The 14,957-nt window shown below is 38.4% G+C and overlaps 1 protein-coding gene across 1 annotated transcript in view; it reads left to right on the top strand.

Moving 5' to 3' along the window:
* ARHGEF38 (Rho guanine nucleotide exchange factor 38) overlaps positions 1-14,957 on the top strand; it is a 140,844-nt gene that overhangs the window by 61,420 nt on the left and 64,467 nt on the right. The window contains exon 3 of the mRNA XM_020901215.2: positions 7,381-7,504. Within this exon, the coding sequence (XP_020756874.2) occupies positions 7,381-7,504 (124 nt within the window). The remainder of the gene's footprint in view (positions 1-7,380; positions 7,505-14,957) is intronic.

The following is a 14,957-nucleotide window of genomic DNA, read 5'->3' as shown; positions in this document are numbered from 1 at the left end:
GGTGGATTTCCTCTATATGAACTCTAATACAGGGTCTAGAGTTGGACCTTATATTGAACCTACTCTGTGTGTGTGTGTGTGTGTGTGTGTGTGTGTGTGTGTGTGCTCGCTCAGTTGTGTCTGACTCTTTGCGACCCATGGACTGTAGCCCACCAGGCTCCTCTGTCCCTGGAATTTTCCAGGCAAGAATACTGGAGCAGGTTGCCATTTCTACTCCAGGGGATCGTCCCAACCCAGGGACTGAACCCACATCTCTTGCATCTCCTGCATTGGCAGGTGGATTCTTTACCACCTGGGAAGCCCATATTGAACCTAGACTTATTCTCAAACCACAGCAAATAGAAATATTGAAATCTTCTCTAGAAACAATTTCCAGAGAAGCATTTGGATGGTGACAATCACCATAGTCCTCAAAAGCAATGCTGTTTATTTTCCTCCTTCTTCTAGAACTGTTGTATGTATATACATTGAACATTAAAGTTGTGTGATTTTGATTATCAAATTAAAAGCTTAAAATACATTTCCACACTGAGGTCAGGGCAATAATATCCAACTGTGGGTTTTTAATTCATTGGCTTTTAGAAGAAAACAATGTAATTGCTAATATAATTTGCCAAGACTTGTTAGAAAGCCTTAAGAAATATTAATAACTTTAGCTCAATAATTACACTTAACAAATTTATCACAAGGAAATAATCAGGGGTGTGTGAATACGGTTTTAGCCAGAAGAGCTTCTTATAATAGTGAAAATAGCAATCTATCTAGATTTCAAAGATTTAATGACTGATTAAGTAGACTACAGTATTTCCATATAATGTTGACTTTTAAAATAGTGCGATTGTGAAAAATTAATGACATGAAAAGATGTTCATATTATACTAAGTTGAAAAAACTCAACTTAAAATGTGGTTGAAAGTATGTAAATCTTTTGTACAGTTGTACACACACACAGAGAAAAACAATATGGCAGGACATACCTCACAATGTCAGTGGTTATTTCTGTGTGGTAGAATTATATGCAATCACATTTTCTTTCTTTTAGTTATCTGTGTGTGCTAAGTTGCTTCAGCCGTTATCTGTCTCTTTGCAACCCCATGGACAGTAGCCTGCCAGGCTCCTCTGGCCATGGGGTTCTCCAGGCAAGAGTACTGGAGTGGGTTGCCATTTCTTCTCCAAGGGATCTTCCTGTTGCAGGGATCAAGCCTATGCCTCTTATGTCTCCTGCATTGGCAGGCAGGTTCTTTGCCACTAGAGCAACCATTTTTCTACAGTGTACATGAACTACTTTGCTGAAAAAAAAATCTTTTAAGAATTTGTTTCTCAACTTCTTTTCAATGTTCCCTTTTAAAGGTGTTTGTGGTTGGGGTTTGACAACACCTGAGAAGGTTTGGTTTTTCCTGTCTGTGACTATGTTTAGGTTGAGTGTCCCAAGGCTCATTAAATAGAAGACAACAAACAGGGATTTCCCAGTTGTAAATGAAGGGGGAAGTGTAGCCTTTGTTAGTTCCAGGTTTAGTAATGGCCAAACTGAGCACAACAGTTTTCTTTGCAGATAAAATTTAGCAGAAAATTATAAAACATCAACTAAATGTGATATTTTGAGCAACCAAATGAGATGATTTTGATTTCTCCTCTTTAAACGATTTTGATCTCCTCACACTTGTGACTCAAGGCCCAGGAGAGTGGAGAAAAAGGATATTTGTTGATGGTTTCCACAGAGAAAATAGATCATTTCAATTGTAGTGATTCAATTCAATTCAAATTGTCAAACTTTTTATTGAGTAACTATGTGGAAGTCTAGTGTATTAGAAACAGTGGGGCATTCAAATAACTCACGAAGACAAATGTCCTGGAGGAACTCGCAGCTTTTACATAAAGACAGACAAATTAATAAATATCTCCTAAATATAAAATGGGCTTCAATATAAGCACAGGATCATCACAACAAGAGTCAGGAAAGGGAGAGGTTAACTCCAACCAAGGGAGCAGGGAAGGTTTCTTAGAGGAAGTGAGTGAGATTCTGGCTCACTTCTGAATAAAGAGAAATGTATTAGTCCCCTGTTAGTTACAGGAAACAAAATTCCAACTAGCTTGAATTTTAAAAAGCAGCTCATCAGTTTCTATAATAAGGATGTCTTGCTTTAGGCAAGGTAGATATAGGAGCTAACATGATGACGTCAGATTTAGTTTCCTTCTCCGTGTTGACTTTGCAGCAATCAAGTTCTCCATAAAGATGACTGCTGAAGACAGAAACTTATATTCTTAGGGCTGGTAATCTAGGCCCTTTCATTTCCCAACAACCATTGATTAAAAATCAGTGAAGATTCTCACTGGCTCTGCTTAGGAATCTGCCATCCTAGGCCAATTGTTATGGGCAGTGGGTCACACGCTCACCTCTGGAGGGAGCTGGGCAAGGGCAGGCACCAGGACTGACAATTCCACCAGATCAGGTAGAACTGGGGAACTGTGGCTTCTCCCAGAAGCAAAAGAAAGTACAGGGAGCTGGGCAAAACTACTGGACAAATACTACCATTACCATATTTCATTCAGACGGGCAGAGTGTTGTAAGGTATATGAGGGCAAAGTCTTTGTGAGCAAAAGAAATAGCTTGGGCTGGGATGTGAATGTGGGAAAATGCAAAATAAGTTCTGAAAAGAGTGAGTACAAGATGCTGGTGGTGACAAGGAATTCTATACCTATGATTACAGTCTCTGAATTGAGAAAATTTTAATGATGTGTTTTCTTTTACTTAGACACTTATAACTGGGGAGTTTTGCATATACATGCAACCATACATACAGCAATTAGTTAAATGTAATGGGAACTTACTATTTGAAACATATCCTGTGAATACTTTTGTGAAGCAAAAAACTAAACTGTCACCAAAACATTATTGACCTTTAATGTTTCTGTCTTGTATTTTCAAAAGATATATTGACTTTGCTTAGAATAATGTATGCTTAGACTAAATCTCCTTATCAAAAAAGTGAATTTTATTTCATTTAAAATATACTCAGCCTAGGCTGAGTACCGTCCATTTCTAGTAAATAATAAATGTATACAAATGCTTCCTTGAACTTACATCAGTAATTATAAAATCATCTACCAGTTTTAAAAGGCTATTTGGATGAGACATTTGTTTGTTCCTTGGCATAGTAGAGACTAAATGTGAATTCATCTCATGATTCATAATATCCCCATGGGCTATGGTGATATTGGTGATTGAAACTGTACCAATTGATGTTTTAATCCTTTCTGTCCTTCAGAAAGAAAAGAAATCAAAACTTTTGTTTTTGTTATTTATAATTCATTGCATCAAGCTCAGATTGTAGATAGAATACAGAGTTAGATCCTTACTAAATGAATTTAAAATATAAATTAGATATGTGGGATTCTGACCTTGAGAAATAAATTGTAGAGGTGACAAATTGGTGAAAACTTCAAGCTAAAAAATCTAAACAGAGATGATGAAATATTCTATTATTTGTAGTTGCTGGTCATGGACTGTGGCATAGAAATAAAAGGTCAATTTCCAGCTCAAACTCTGTCTTGAATGTCATAATTTGGGGCATGGTAACTCTCTTCACTCTGCATCAATTTCCCTGTTTTCACACTGATTCATATTTTACAGAGAGGTTGGAATAATATAGGAAATAATAAATATGAAGCACTTTATGTTCTTCAGGATGAAGACCCCCAAATAAATGAAACAACAGTGAGGTTGTTGTTGTTGTTCGGTTGCTTGGTGAGTCCGACTCTTTGTGACCCTCACGGACTGCAGCACGCCAGGCGGCCCTGTCCATCACCAACTGCCGGAGCTTGCTCAAACTCATGTCCATTGAGTGATGGCATCGGTGATGCCATCCAACCATCTCATCCTCTGTCGCCCTCTTCTCCTCTTGCCGTCAATCTTTCCTAGCATCAGGGTCTTTTCCAGTGAGTCAGCTCTTCACATCAGGAAGCCAAATGATTAGAACTTCAGTTTTAGCGTCAGTCCTTCCAATGAATATTCAAGGTTGATTTCCTTTAGGATTGACTGGTTTGACCTCCTTGCTGTCCAAGGGACTCTCAAGAGTCTTCTCCACCACCACAATTTGAAAGCATCAATTCTTTAGCATCAGCCTTTTTTATGGTCTAATAATTGGGTACACTATATGAAATACTTCCTTATAAAACAAGTAAATTAGGGATGAAATTAGATACTTTAGAAAGATTCATTTCAAATGATTTTACAGAATGTTAAACTAGCACATCTAGAATCCATCAATCTAGAAAAAATTGACTCATACAGAACTTCTGTAAAACATATTTGCACTATACAAAGTTATGCCTTTGTGATTTAATTAATGCTCAATACATAGAAAAGAATGTGTTAAATCAGTGGTACTCAAGAGATATGTGTCATTTAAAGTTATAATTAACAAAAAGTCATATGATTATTATCTGCATTTTAGATATTTTGTATAATACTAAACATACTTACTAATATAAAATAAAGTCTTGAAAACCCATAGATATTAGGCAGAAGAGCCATGTGTGCCCTGTCCTATAGTTTTCTTGAGGACCAGACTAATGATAGTAAGGTGAGGAATTTCCCAAGATGGTTAAAATCCATATATCCAGCCAGAATATATTCCATAGGAGGCAACTGACATAGTCACAAAATTTTAAGCAAGGTGCAATATGTAGTATTGCTTTCATGTTTAATACCAGAACATCCTGATCAACTTGGGCTTCCCTAGTAGCTCAGCTGGTAAAGAATCCATCTGCAACCTGGGTTGGGAAGATCCCCTGGAGAAGGGAAAGGCTACTACTCACTCCAGTATTTCATGGACTCTGTGAAAGTCCATGGAGAATTTCATGGACTGTATAGTCCCTGGGGTCACAAAGAGTCAGACAGGACTGAGTGGCTTTCATTTTCATCCTGATCAAACTAATATTCATGTCCAGTTGGGGAACAAGGGTTCAAGAATGGGATCAATGTCCAAAAAATGATGAGATAAAAAATGAGCAGCCTGCCTCCTCCCTGCCTCCTAAATAGATCCAACACACCTGAAGAAACTGTTGTTGTTCAGTTGCTAAGTCATGTGCTACTCTTTGCAACTCCATGGACTGCAGCATGCCAGGCTTTCCTGTCCTCCACTATCTCCTAGAGTTTGCTCAAATTCACATCCACTAAGTCGGTGATGCCATTCAGCTATCTCATCCTCTGTCAGCCCCTCCTCCTCCTGCCTTCAATCTTTCCCAGCATCAGGGTCTTTTCCAATGAGTCAACTCTTTGCATCAGGTGACCAAAGTATTGGACCTTCAGCATCAGTCCTTCCAATGAATATTCAGGGTTTATTTCCTTTAGGATTGACTGATTTGATCTCTTTGTTGTCTAAAGGACGCTCAAGAGTCTTCTCTAACACCACAGCTTAAAAGTATCAATTCTTTGGTACTCAGCCTTCTTTACGGTCCAGCACTCACATCATACAGGACTACTGTAAAAAACTATAGCTTTGACAATATGGACCTTTGTTGGCAAAGTGATATTTCTGCTTTTGAATATGCTGTCTAGGTTTGTCATAGCTTTCCTTCCAAGGAGGACGCATCTTTTAATTTCATGGCTGAAGTCATTGTCTGCATGATTTTGGAGCCCAAGAAAATAAAATCTGTCACTATTTCCACTTTTAATATTTGCCATGAAGTGATAGGATGAGATACCATGATGTTCATTTTTTTTAATGTTGAGTTTTAAGCCAGCGTTTTCACTCTCCTCTTTCACCCTCATCAAGAGGTTCTTTAGTTCCTCTTCTCTTTCTGCCATTAGAGTGGCATCATCCGCATATCTGAGGTTATTGATATTTCTACCAGCAATCTTGACTCCAGTTTGTGATTCATCTAGCCTGGCATTTTGCACAATGTACTCTGCATGTAAGTTAAATAAGCAGAGTGACAGTATACAGCTTTGTGATACTCCTTTTCCACTTTTGAAACAGTCAGTTGTTCCAAGTCCAGTTCTAACTGTTGCTTCTTAACTCACAGAAGAAACTGATGTTGAAAGCATTGAAAAGAAGCGGCAATTGTTGGCCTTCATTTCCAAGAATTCTTCCAGGTCTGTCTCTTATTCTATATCCTGTTCCCAAATCCCCTTCATTTCTTGACTCTTTTTCTTCTGATCTTTAGGTGAACTTGCTGTCTCTCTCTCACCCCTAATTTTGTCAACTTTGTTTTGAACCAGTAATTCGGTTTTTCATCTTTTAAGCTTCTCTGTGATTTGACTGTTGATGACTTAGTTATCCACCTATTCCTTGTGTAAAATAAACCATGAATAAAAGACATCTGCTCCTTTTCCCTGTGGCAGCCCAGTGGAGCCTGAACCAAGATGCTGTTTGATTATGAAATGAGACCTGGTTTAAAATCAACAAAAAGATTTTGAGTAGGCTCCAGCAAAATCTGGCACATAGCTCATCATGCTCTTCCTGGATAGGTTAGAATCATTGGCCATACCTTACTAATCATCCAATGCCTGTGACAGAGATTAGCCTCCATTGCAATTCTTGGTACATAAAAGGACTTCAGGAATTATTTAATAAAAGAATGAATAAATTAGTCACTCAGTTGTGTCTGACTCTTTGCAACCCCAAGGATTATAGCCTGCCGGGCTCCTCTGTCCACAGAAATTTCCAGGCGAGAATACTGGAGTGGGTTGTCATTTCTTTCTCCAGGGGATCTTCCGGACCCAGGGATCAAACCTGCATCTCCTGCATTGGCAGGCAGATTCTTTACCACTAGTGCCACCTGAGAAACCCTTTTGAAGGTGTGCATTAATTTATAAAATATGATGAATCTTTAATTAGTAGAACATATTTGGTGAAGATTTCCATTCACATTTCTTTTAAGGAAAGAAAGCAGGAAACAACTCAGCACATCTACTTGTCATCACTTTCAGAACATCTGTGGTTTTAAAACAACTTTGAAAATAGTCACTTGCCTAGAGTAAGGTCTGACTTCCGCTGTATAAGCAGTAAAATATTCTAAATTCACATGTACCCATACATACCCTCATAGACGGCAATTAATAAAATACCAATTATGGAGCCCAAATCTTCACACTCTGGTTCTTACAGGGGGATATGTAGGCATACACTCAACTCATTAAAATTAAGTCAAAATAAAGGAAAAGAGGAAGGGAACAACAGATGCACCATCCCAATCTCTTGCATGAAAAGCTGCACAATTGCTCTAGGAATCCCAAATAAGAATGTTGACAGGAGCAGCTGATGAAAGCAGCATGGGCTGGCATATAAAACGCTTACTGTTTAGCGGGAGGAAACGTCTTAAATAGCGGGCATCTCTCTCTCCATCAGCTGGAGCTCAGCGTTTGTGTTTCTTCAGGTTGGTCGGCTGGATGTGGATAGCTTGTTTAGCAACATTGAATCGGTGCATCAGATATCAGCCAAGCTGCTGTCATTGTTGGAAGAGGCCACGACAGACGTAGAACCAGCCATGCAAGTAATCGGTATGTTTACTCTCTTCTCAGGTTCTCCAATACAACAGGAAATAATATTTTAATAGCCTCCCATTGCTTTGGTTTTATGTTTCTGACTCACCAAGCTTCCCAGGAGATATATAAATGCTAAATGCATCTTAGGGCTCATTGTAATTACACACACTCTGTATTTATTTTCACATGGGTTTATATTCATTTGCCAAAGTCCCTCAGTATCACTAAGCACCCCATTTGCTTTTTTAATCTCCAATCTTTCAACCTCTTTGCTTTCCAGATGTTGTCTTATTTAGTTTTATGGCTTACAGTTACTTGATTCTTAAAGAATTAAACATTTAAATACTTTAATAGCTTTACTGATTTTAATCACAATGTCTCTTATTCATCTTATGACTAGGAATCCACCAATTTGGGGATTGTAACATTTGCAAGGAGAGTTTACATGATTATTAAAACAACAACTACTTTTCCATTTTCTCTATATTGTTTGCTTTTCAAATATGTTTCTACTCTCACAAAGTCATAGATTATTTTCTTATTCTGATAAGATTTTGAAAAAAATTACAGAGAAATCACTGGAAAAGTGTTGGGTCAAATTTTTGTTCCCTCTATATTCTCCATTCATTGGGCATTTATGTATCAAATCACATAATGAATATCTATTAAGCAGTAGCATATGCCAGGATTCTTAGGCGCTTCAAAGGCATACTGTGTTGTGAACTACTTGAAGGCAATTGCCACAACCAAGACACCACAGACACAGTGCCATATAGGCCAAAATTTTTTTTTAATGTGCTGTAATCATTTTTTCTGTTTCACACAAAATATTTAATATATGCTCATTACAAAATATTAAAACAATTTGGGAGTATACAGTGTAATTCAACCCACCAACGCAACAAGCATCCCCTTAAATAACCATTATTATCAGTTTGATATGCATCCTTCCTTTGAGACACACACACACTCACACCTTATATTTTATTCCCCCTCATTATGTCTTTGTTAATGGGGCTTCCCAGGTAACTCAGCAGTAAAAGAATCTGCCTGCAATGCCGGAGCTGCAGGAGATGCAGGTTTGATCCCTGAGTCCAGAAAATCCCCCAGAGGAGGAAATGGCAACCCACCCCAATATTCTTGCCTGGAGAATCCCATGGACAGAGGAGTCTGGAGGGCTACAGTCCATAGGGTCTCAAGGAGTTGCGCACGACTGAAGCGACTTAGCATGCACACACACAATGGAAAAATGTCATGAAATTGATTTTGCTTCATATTTAAGGAAGATCCAAAATTTAGTAAGAAAGACTGATCTTATACAAAGGTGGAACAACCTGGGCCATTTGTAGTGTTTTACATGTCAAAAGGCCAGCCCACTTAAAAATATTCTCCCTCAGACAGGTTTTAATTATTATTTCTTGTGATTAAATGTCCCCATTATATACTGCAGAACTTCAGGCCATAAAGAGAATACATTTATATGCGGAATTAGAGAGTTCTTGAAAATGTTGCTTGGGCTTAAAGTATTAGGTCAGATTTCAGCAAGTGAGGTCCATGTTGAGAAGACTAAGTGGAAATAATAGCGTGAACAAAACCATGGACAGCAAGTGCCAAGTGTGTTTAGGAAATGGTGAGTGACCAAGCTGAGCTGGAGTGAAGGATTCCCATAGGGAGGAGGGAGAAATGAATCTGTTAAGTGTAGAACAGGGACCAGCTGTACTTGGAATCAAATTTTGGAATTTACTCTGCAGGTAATGAGGAGACATTAAAAGATTTTTCAGCAAGGATGTGATGAGACACAAAAGTTTCTGGAGAAAAGAAACTATGGCAGGCATGAAAAGAATGAATAGAAAGAGAAAATGAATCCTAGACCAGTAAACAAGTCATGGATAATGTAACCATGTGGTAAGAAGCAGCTAGGCTAAGGTGGATACACTGAGAATAGAAAATAGGTGTCAGATTCAAGAGAAATGTGGGAAAAGCACAAACAAAATGTAGGAGTTGGTTGTATTTGCTGGAATCAAAAATAATTCCGGGTGTAAAGAGTCTTGTATTCTGATTTGTTTAGAACATCTTGGTTTTAGCCTGTTCAAGCATCCAGTCCAGTTCAGCATTTGTCCTGGACTTCCTCATTTTTTAAGGATGATCGTTATTTATAGTTGTATCACAGAGATTTGGTAAGACCTCTTCATCATGCTTTAATTTCTGACATGGCTTCTCTTAGCAGAATGTTAAGAGTCAGGTGCATTTGAAAGAGTTCTCATGTGGTAAACTCTGAAAGAGAGCCCGTCTCTCTTTCCCAACCTTTTCTAGTCTCAAGGATACTTATACCTTCCTTTGAAGTACAGCACACAGGGAACTGACTGATAAAATGATGACTTTTGGACATGAACAGCTAGCAAGAGCTAACTGCTTCTTGTCCTGGTGGGGGTGGGCAATGTACCTGATGCTACAAGTCCTGCGGCCACTGCGTGGAGCAGCAAGTTGTGTCGTGACCCACACTGGGTGGCTTATGGCCTATGCCATGACTAGTGGGAGGCATGAAGCCCCTAGAATGACAGTCAATGGGTTTAGAGGGATATGCAGAGAATTAAAGATTAGATGCAAATGAAATACATGTAGGAAGTGGAGGCCATTTGTGTCAAAGGTGAATTTTCTGACCATATTGTAAATGCTACTGTGAACTTTAATTCAGAAAATGCAATGTGTTAATGTAAATTATCATATGAATACATATTTTAGTGGAGCATCACAGTAAAATAATGCTTTTTACTAAAGCAAGAAATCTATGGAACAGAAATATTGTGGTGCATATGTAATATACCTGTGATACTCTATTAATTGAAATGGTAACTCTAGTCAAAGTTCACATGCAGTTTTACATATATAAAAATTGAAGTGAACTGTATATAATATTCAGAGAATATGCACACTTTTTTTGGTGTTGGTCACTAACTAGCTTTTAGAAATTGCATTTTGTTCAAGATCAGTTAGAAGTCTCTAATTAAGATATTCAACAAACAGATGGAAAAAGTAACTTCAGTTTGTTAGTCTTTACAATTGCAATTACTGAAAACAAAATATATCCCTATGGAAACAAGGAATTAACTGAAAGATAATTAAACAATGAGAGATCATATTGTGTAACAGATTTAATTATGAAACTTTATAATTGTATTTTGGAAGATTTGAATTATGAAAAGAAGCTCTTGGTAGAACTTCTATTTAGTCAGATAAAGTTATGTACCCTGTACCAGATTTTACAACATCTAGAAAAATATTTAAAAGTCACAAATAGAAACAACTTGTTTGATGAGTTTTACTTCACAAAAAGAGAGAAAAGAAAATGGAGGCAAGAAGACAGGAACTTTGAAAATATTTAAGCTCAAATATTTACATATTTTAATATAGAGAGATATATAACCTGAATTTTAATCTCTTACATTTAGTAGAATTTTTTCTGAGCTTATGAGGTGCCTCTGTGTTAGGAGGAAAGTATTTTCACAATTAAAATTATTATGGTTTATATATTTGAGCAGCCAAATATATAATGCTAGTATTAGATTTTAACCATAGAATAAAACAGAGTCCATACTGATATGAATAAGTGAGAAAAGAAAGCTCTTCCTTACTTAAATTTCAGCGAATAAATATAAAGGAAAGAGGAAACTTTTAAATCTCCATTAGGTAAAAACTACAGTCATCATCATAATTATCATAGAAGACTCCACTGGGTGATGCCAGATTTATCGAGTGGAAGTTTGAGGAGAAATATATTTTCATAGTTTCAAAGTGTCTCCAACATAAGCATTAACTTCAAAGGGAAAGATGGTAACTTTTCAGTGAGAAACCAGGCAAAAAGTATCTTAACCAAGTGAGTGATCAAGGTCAACAGTCCCAGGAAGTAACATACATTCATATCATGAACCTGTGACATAGGGCATCACGTCACACCTGTGGTCCTTTTGTCCAAAATGGTGTGCAATCACGTCCAATCAGTAGAAAATGTTAGACAGTACAAATTCGAATGAAAGACACTGAAAATAACTGATGAATATGGTTCGAAAATGCCAAGGTCATTAAAGACATTGTAAGACTGAGGAGGAACTCTTAAAGACTGGCAGAAGACTAATGAGGAGCAACAAATAAATGCAAGTGGGAGCCTATATAGACTAGAATGGTAAGATACCACTAGTGTCAAAATTCCAAGTAAAGTTTTTAGTTAATAGTATTACAGCAAATGTCATTTCCTTTTACTGAAAATTGTACTATGTCAATGGAATATTGGGGAAAATGAGTGAGGGATATTTGAAAATGACTGGTACTATTTTTGCAACTTTCCTAAAAAACATAAAATTAATTCACAATGCTTAAAATATAATGGTTTGCAGAGAAAACCCAATTGAAGTTGTTCACAATTTCAAGCTTACTAATGATGCGTTGCAATACTGAGGAAGATTATAGAAAATTTATGAAAATAAAAAGTAAACCAGTAAGACCACAGTTGAAAAGAAAGAGTTGAGGCATAATTTTAATTTCCCTACCCTTTATATCTGGCCTGGCTTCATGACTTTCTTTGACCAATAAAATGTGGCAAAGTGATATTCTATAATGGCCTTGTGACAGTCACTGTCTGTTCAGGGAGAGAGAAGTTTCAAACAACCCAGTCATGCCAGTCAACACAGTCAAGGCCTTGAACATGCGAGTCAGGCCCTGCTTGGCCAGCTGACTTCATGCTACAAACGGCAAACCTATCAATAAATCCCATTAACACCACAAGAAGACAGGCCATCCCAGCTGAGCTCTACTCATATCATCAACCTGGAGAATCATGAGCAGATAAATAGTGTTGTTTTAAGCCTTTAAAGTTTTCTTGGGGTGGGGAAGGGGGGTGATTTCCTGCAACAATAGCTTACTAATACAGATACAGAGAAGAGATTAACTGATTCAGCTCAGATAATAAAGAAAAACTTGATTTGGAAGGTGGCTTTTAAGCGATGGAAATTTACAATTTACAAAGATGGAGATTTGAGCAAAAGACTTCTTATATGACAAGGCACAGAGGCCTCAAGGAGGAAGAGTATGGGAAGGTCTTATAAAGGACCGCAGTTCAAGGTGACTGGGGCGTAGTGACAAGGAGTACAAGTAGCCATATCAGTGGAGTTCTCTGGCACTTTTCATCACTAAATCTTTCATTTTGCATTCCAAAAAGTAAACTGATTTGGGGTGAGATATCCAAATCATGTTGCCACAAAATGAGAAGCACATCTGTTCCATTTCTTTGTCCTTAGATGGCACGAAAAGAGTTTGTGATTCACAGCTCTAGTGCCAAAGGGGAAACTTTCCTGATACATAGATAAGCCAGGAGAGTTTTACTCAATAAAAAAACTTGAGATTTGGATGAGGTTCAAGTTTAAGCACAGCAAAGCACATGTTTGTAGATCTGAGAACTCTGGGAAGTTGTCTGGACTATCGTGCCAAGATAGAAACTGGATTTTAAAATCTTGTCTTAGGCAGGCTGCCTAGATAGGAAATGGGTTTGAAATGTTTAGGGATGGGAGTGTGAGAAGTGACTCTTGTTTCCACTTAAAGATCATTTTGTAACAAATGAATAGTGAACAAGGACCAAACAAGTAAAGTGACAGTGCAGAGCTGAAGAACTCACAGGCTGTGATCTCAGGTTGATTTAGTTTATATCCAGGCTCAGCGGTTGCTAGATGTGGGCTTGTAGGCAAGTCGCAAAGCCCCACTGAACTAAATTTGAGGCAATAATACCTACCCCATAGAGAATTTATGAAGATCAAATAAAATAATGTATATAATGATAACCAGTGCCCATCCTTCATCAGTAGCCAATGCATGTTACTAACTTGTTATGATCCTGAGAATATTAAACATACCCACCCATTCACAAAGCTTGATTTCTTATATACAAAATGTGAACTTTTTAGAGATCCGGATCATGTTTTTCAAACAAAGATTCATGGGTGTGTGTGGTTTCCAGGTGTTCCCAATATGTGTGCTAATGTATCTATCTATTGATACTATGGCAACATGTTTCCTCCTGTGGAGGATGATTTGAGATAGCAAGTATCATTTCCACATTTGATAAAGTGAACAGCAATTGCAGTAGGCGGTCCTCAAGGAACTGTGCCTTCTGGAATTCACACTGCCATGCAGTCTGGTCCCATAATGACTTTTGATGACCCTGAGAGTCATCAGCTAATACAATGCATAGGAAGAGACCCTGTGCCAAAGTCTTAAGGTTGGCATAGCCTTAAGAAAGCTGGACGTTTCTACATTTTGTTGATTTAGGGAGCCTGCCATTTAAGAAATTCAACTAACCTAGTGGAATATCACATGGAGAAAGATTAGACCTGAGACCATCTAGTGAGAAAGTGGTCCCACTGTCCCAGCCTCCCTGCCAAGGCACCCAGACTTGGGAACGAGCCACCTTGGACCATCCAGCCAGTTAAGTCTCTGAATGGCTGCAGCCCCAGCAAACCTCAAGTAAAGCAGAACCACTGAGCTGATACCTGCCAACCCACAGAATCAGGAGAGAAGATCAAATGGTCCTTCCTCTTAAGGCACTAAATTTTAAGGTGCTTTGTTACATAGTGACAGAGAACCAAAACAGGGCTGTGTCCTCGTCTATAAATTTTCAACAATGTTGTAATGTTTCAAAGTATTTTTAAAAGACTGAGTTATGAACATGTTTGAGGTTACTTTCTCTGCTTACTTCACACACACAGTAAAGAGAACCAGAGCCGACAGAGGCTTGTGGTATAAGAATTACAGTTTCTCAGATGCTTTTTCCTCAGGGTGAGTTTATCCTTGGAGACAAAGACAGTATAGAGCTTTCTGTTCTTTGAAGATGGAGTGGGTGAAGCCCCATTACTCTGTGGCAGTCCTTTGTTCTCCTAAAGCTCTGTCTCTTGTGTGTCCCTGAAGCAGGAATCTGCGCCCTTAGCCATGATTCTGTGAAAAGAGATTAGCCATTGACAATGATGCTGTGTGGGAGATGCCACAAAGAAGTTCACCTGAATCACTGTTCTGGTACTATTATATCACATGCGCGCGCGCGTGTGTGTGTGTGTGTGTGTGTTACTCAGAACATGGAAAGGCCTGGCCTTGTTCATCCTGACCAGTGAGGGCAGGTTTGAGGGTTTCACCCCTGCTCAGTGGGATATGTGAGGCCAGCAGGTGGACGGAGACCCAGACACAGCAGCGAAAGGTCAGGGCGTTTTATTCCAAATACTGTCAGTGACAAGAAAGCTGTCAGCTTCAGAAAACAGGACAGAAGAAAAGGTGGGGGGGGGGGGGTAGCATTCAAGGTCAAATACACACAAATCCACAGAGGAAAGGAAAACTCAGCAGGAGGCAGTCACCAGGATACAATGCAAAAGTTGGACCTCCGGTCCCCTGAGTGAGGTCAGGGGTGGGCCCCAGGTCTACCAGGACTAATTTC

This window comes from Odocoileus virginianus, chromosome 21 (assembly GCF_023699985.2).
Source record: "Odocoileus virginianus isolate 20LAN1187 ecotype Illinois chromosome 21, Ovbor_1.2, whole genome shotgun sequence".
Taxonomy (NCBI): Eukaryota; Metazoa; Chordata; class Mammalia; order Artiodactyla; family Cervidae; genus Odocoileus; species Odocoileus virginianus.
The sequence above is the reverse complement of the archived record's forward strand: the minus strand, read 5'-3'. Positions and strand labels throughout refer to the sequence as shown.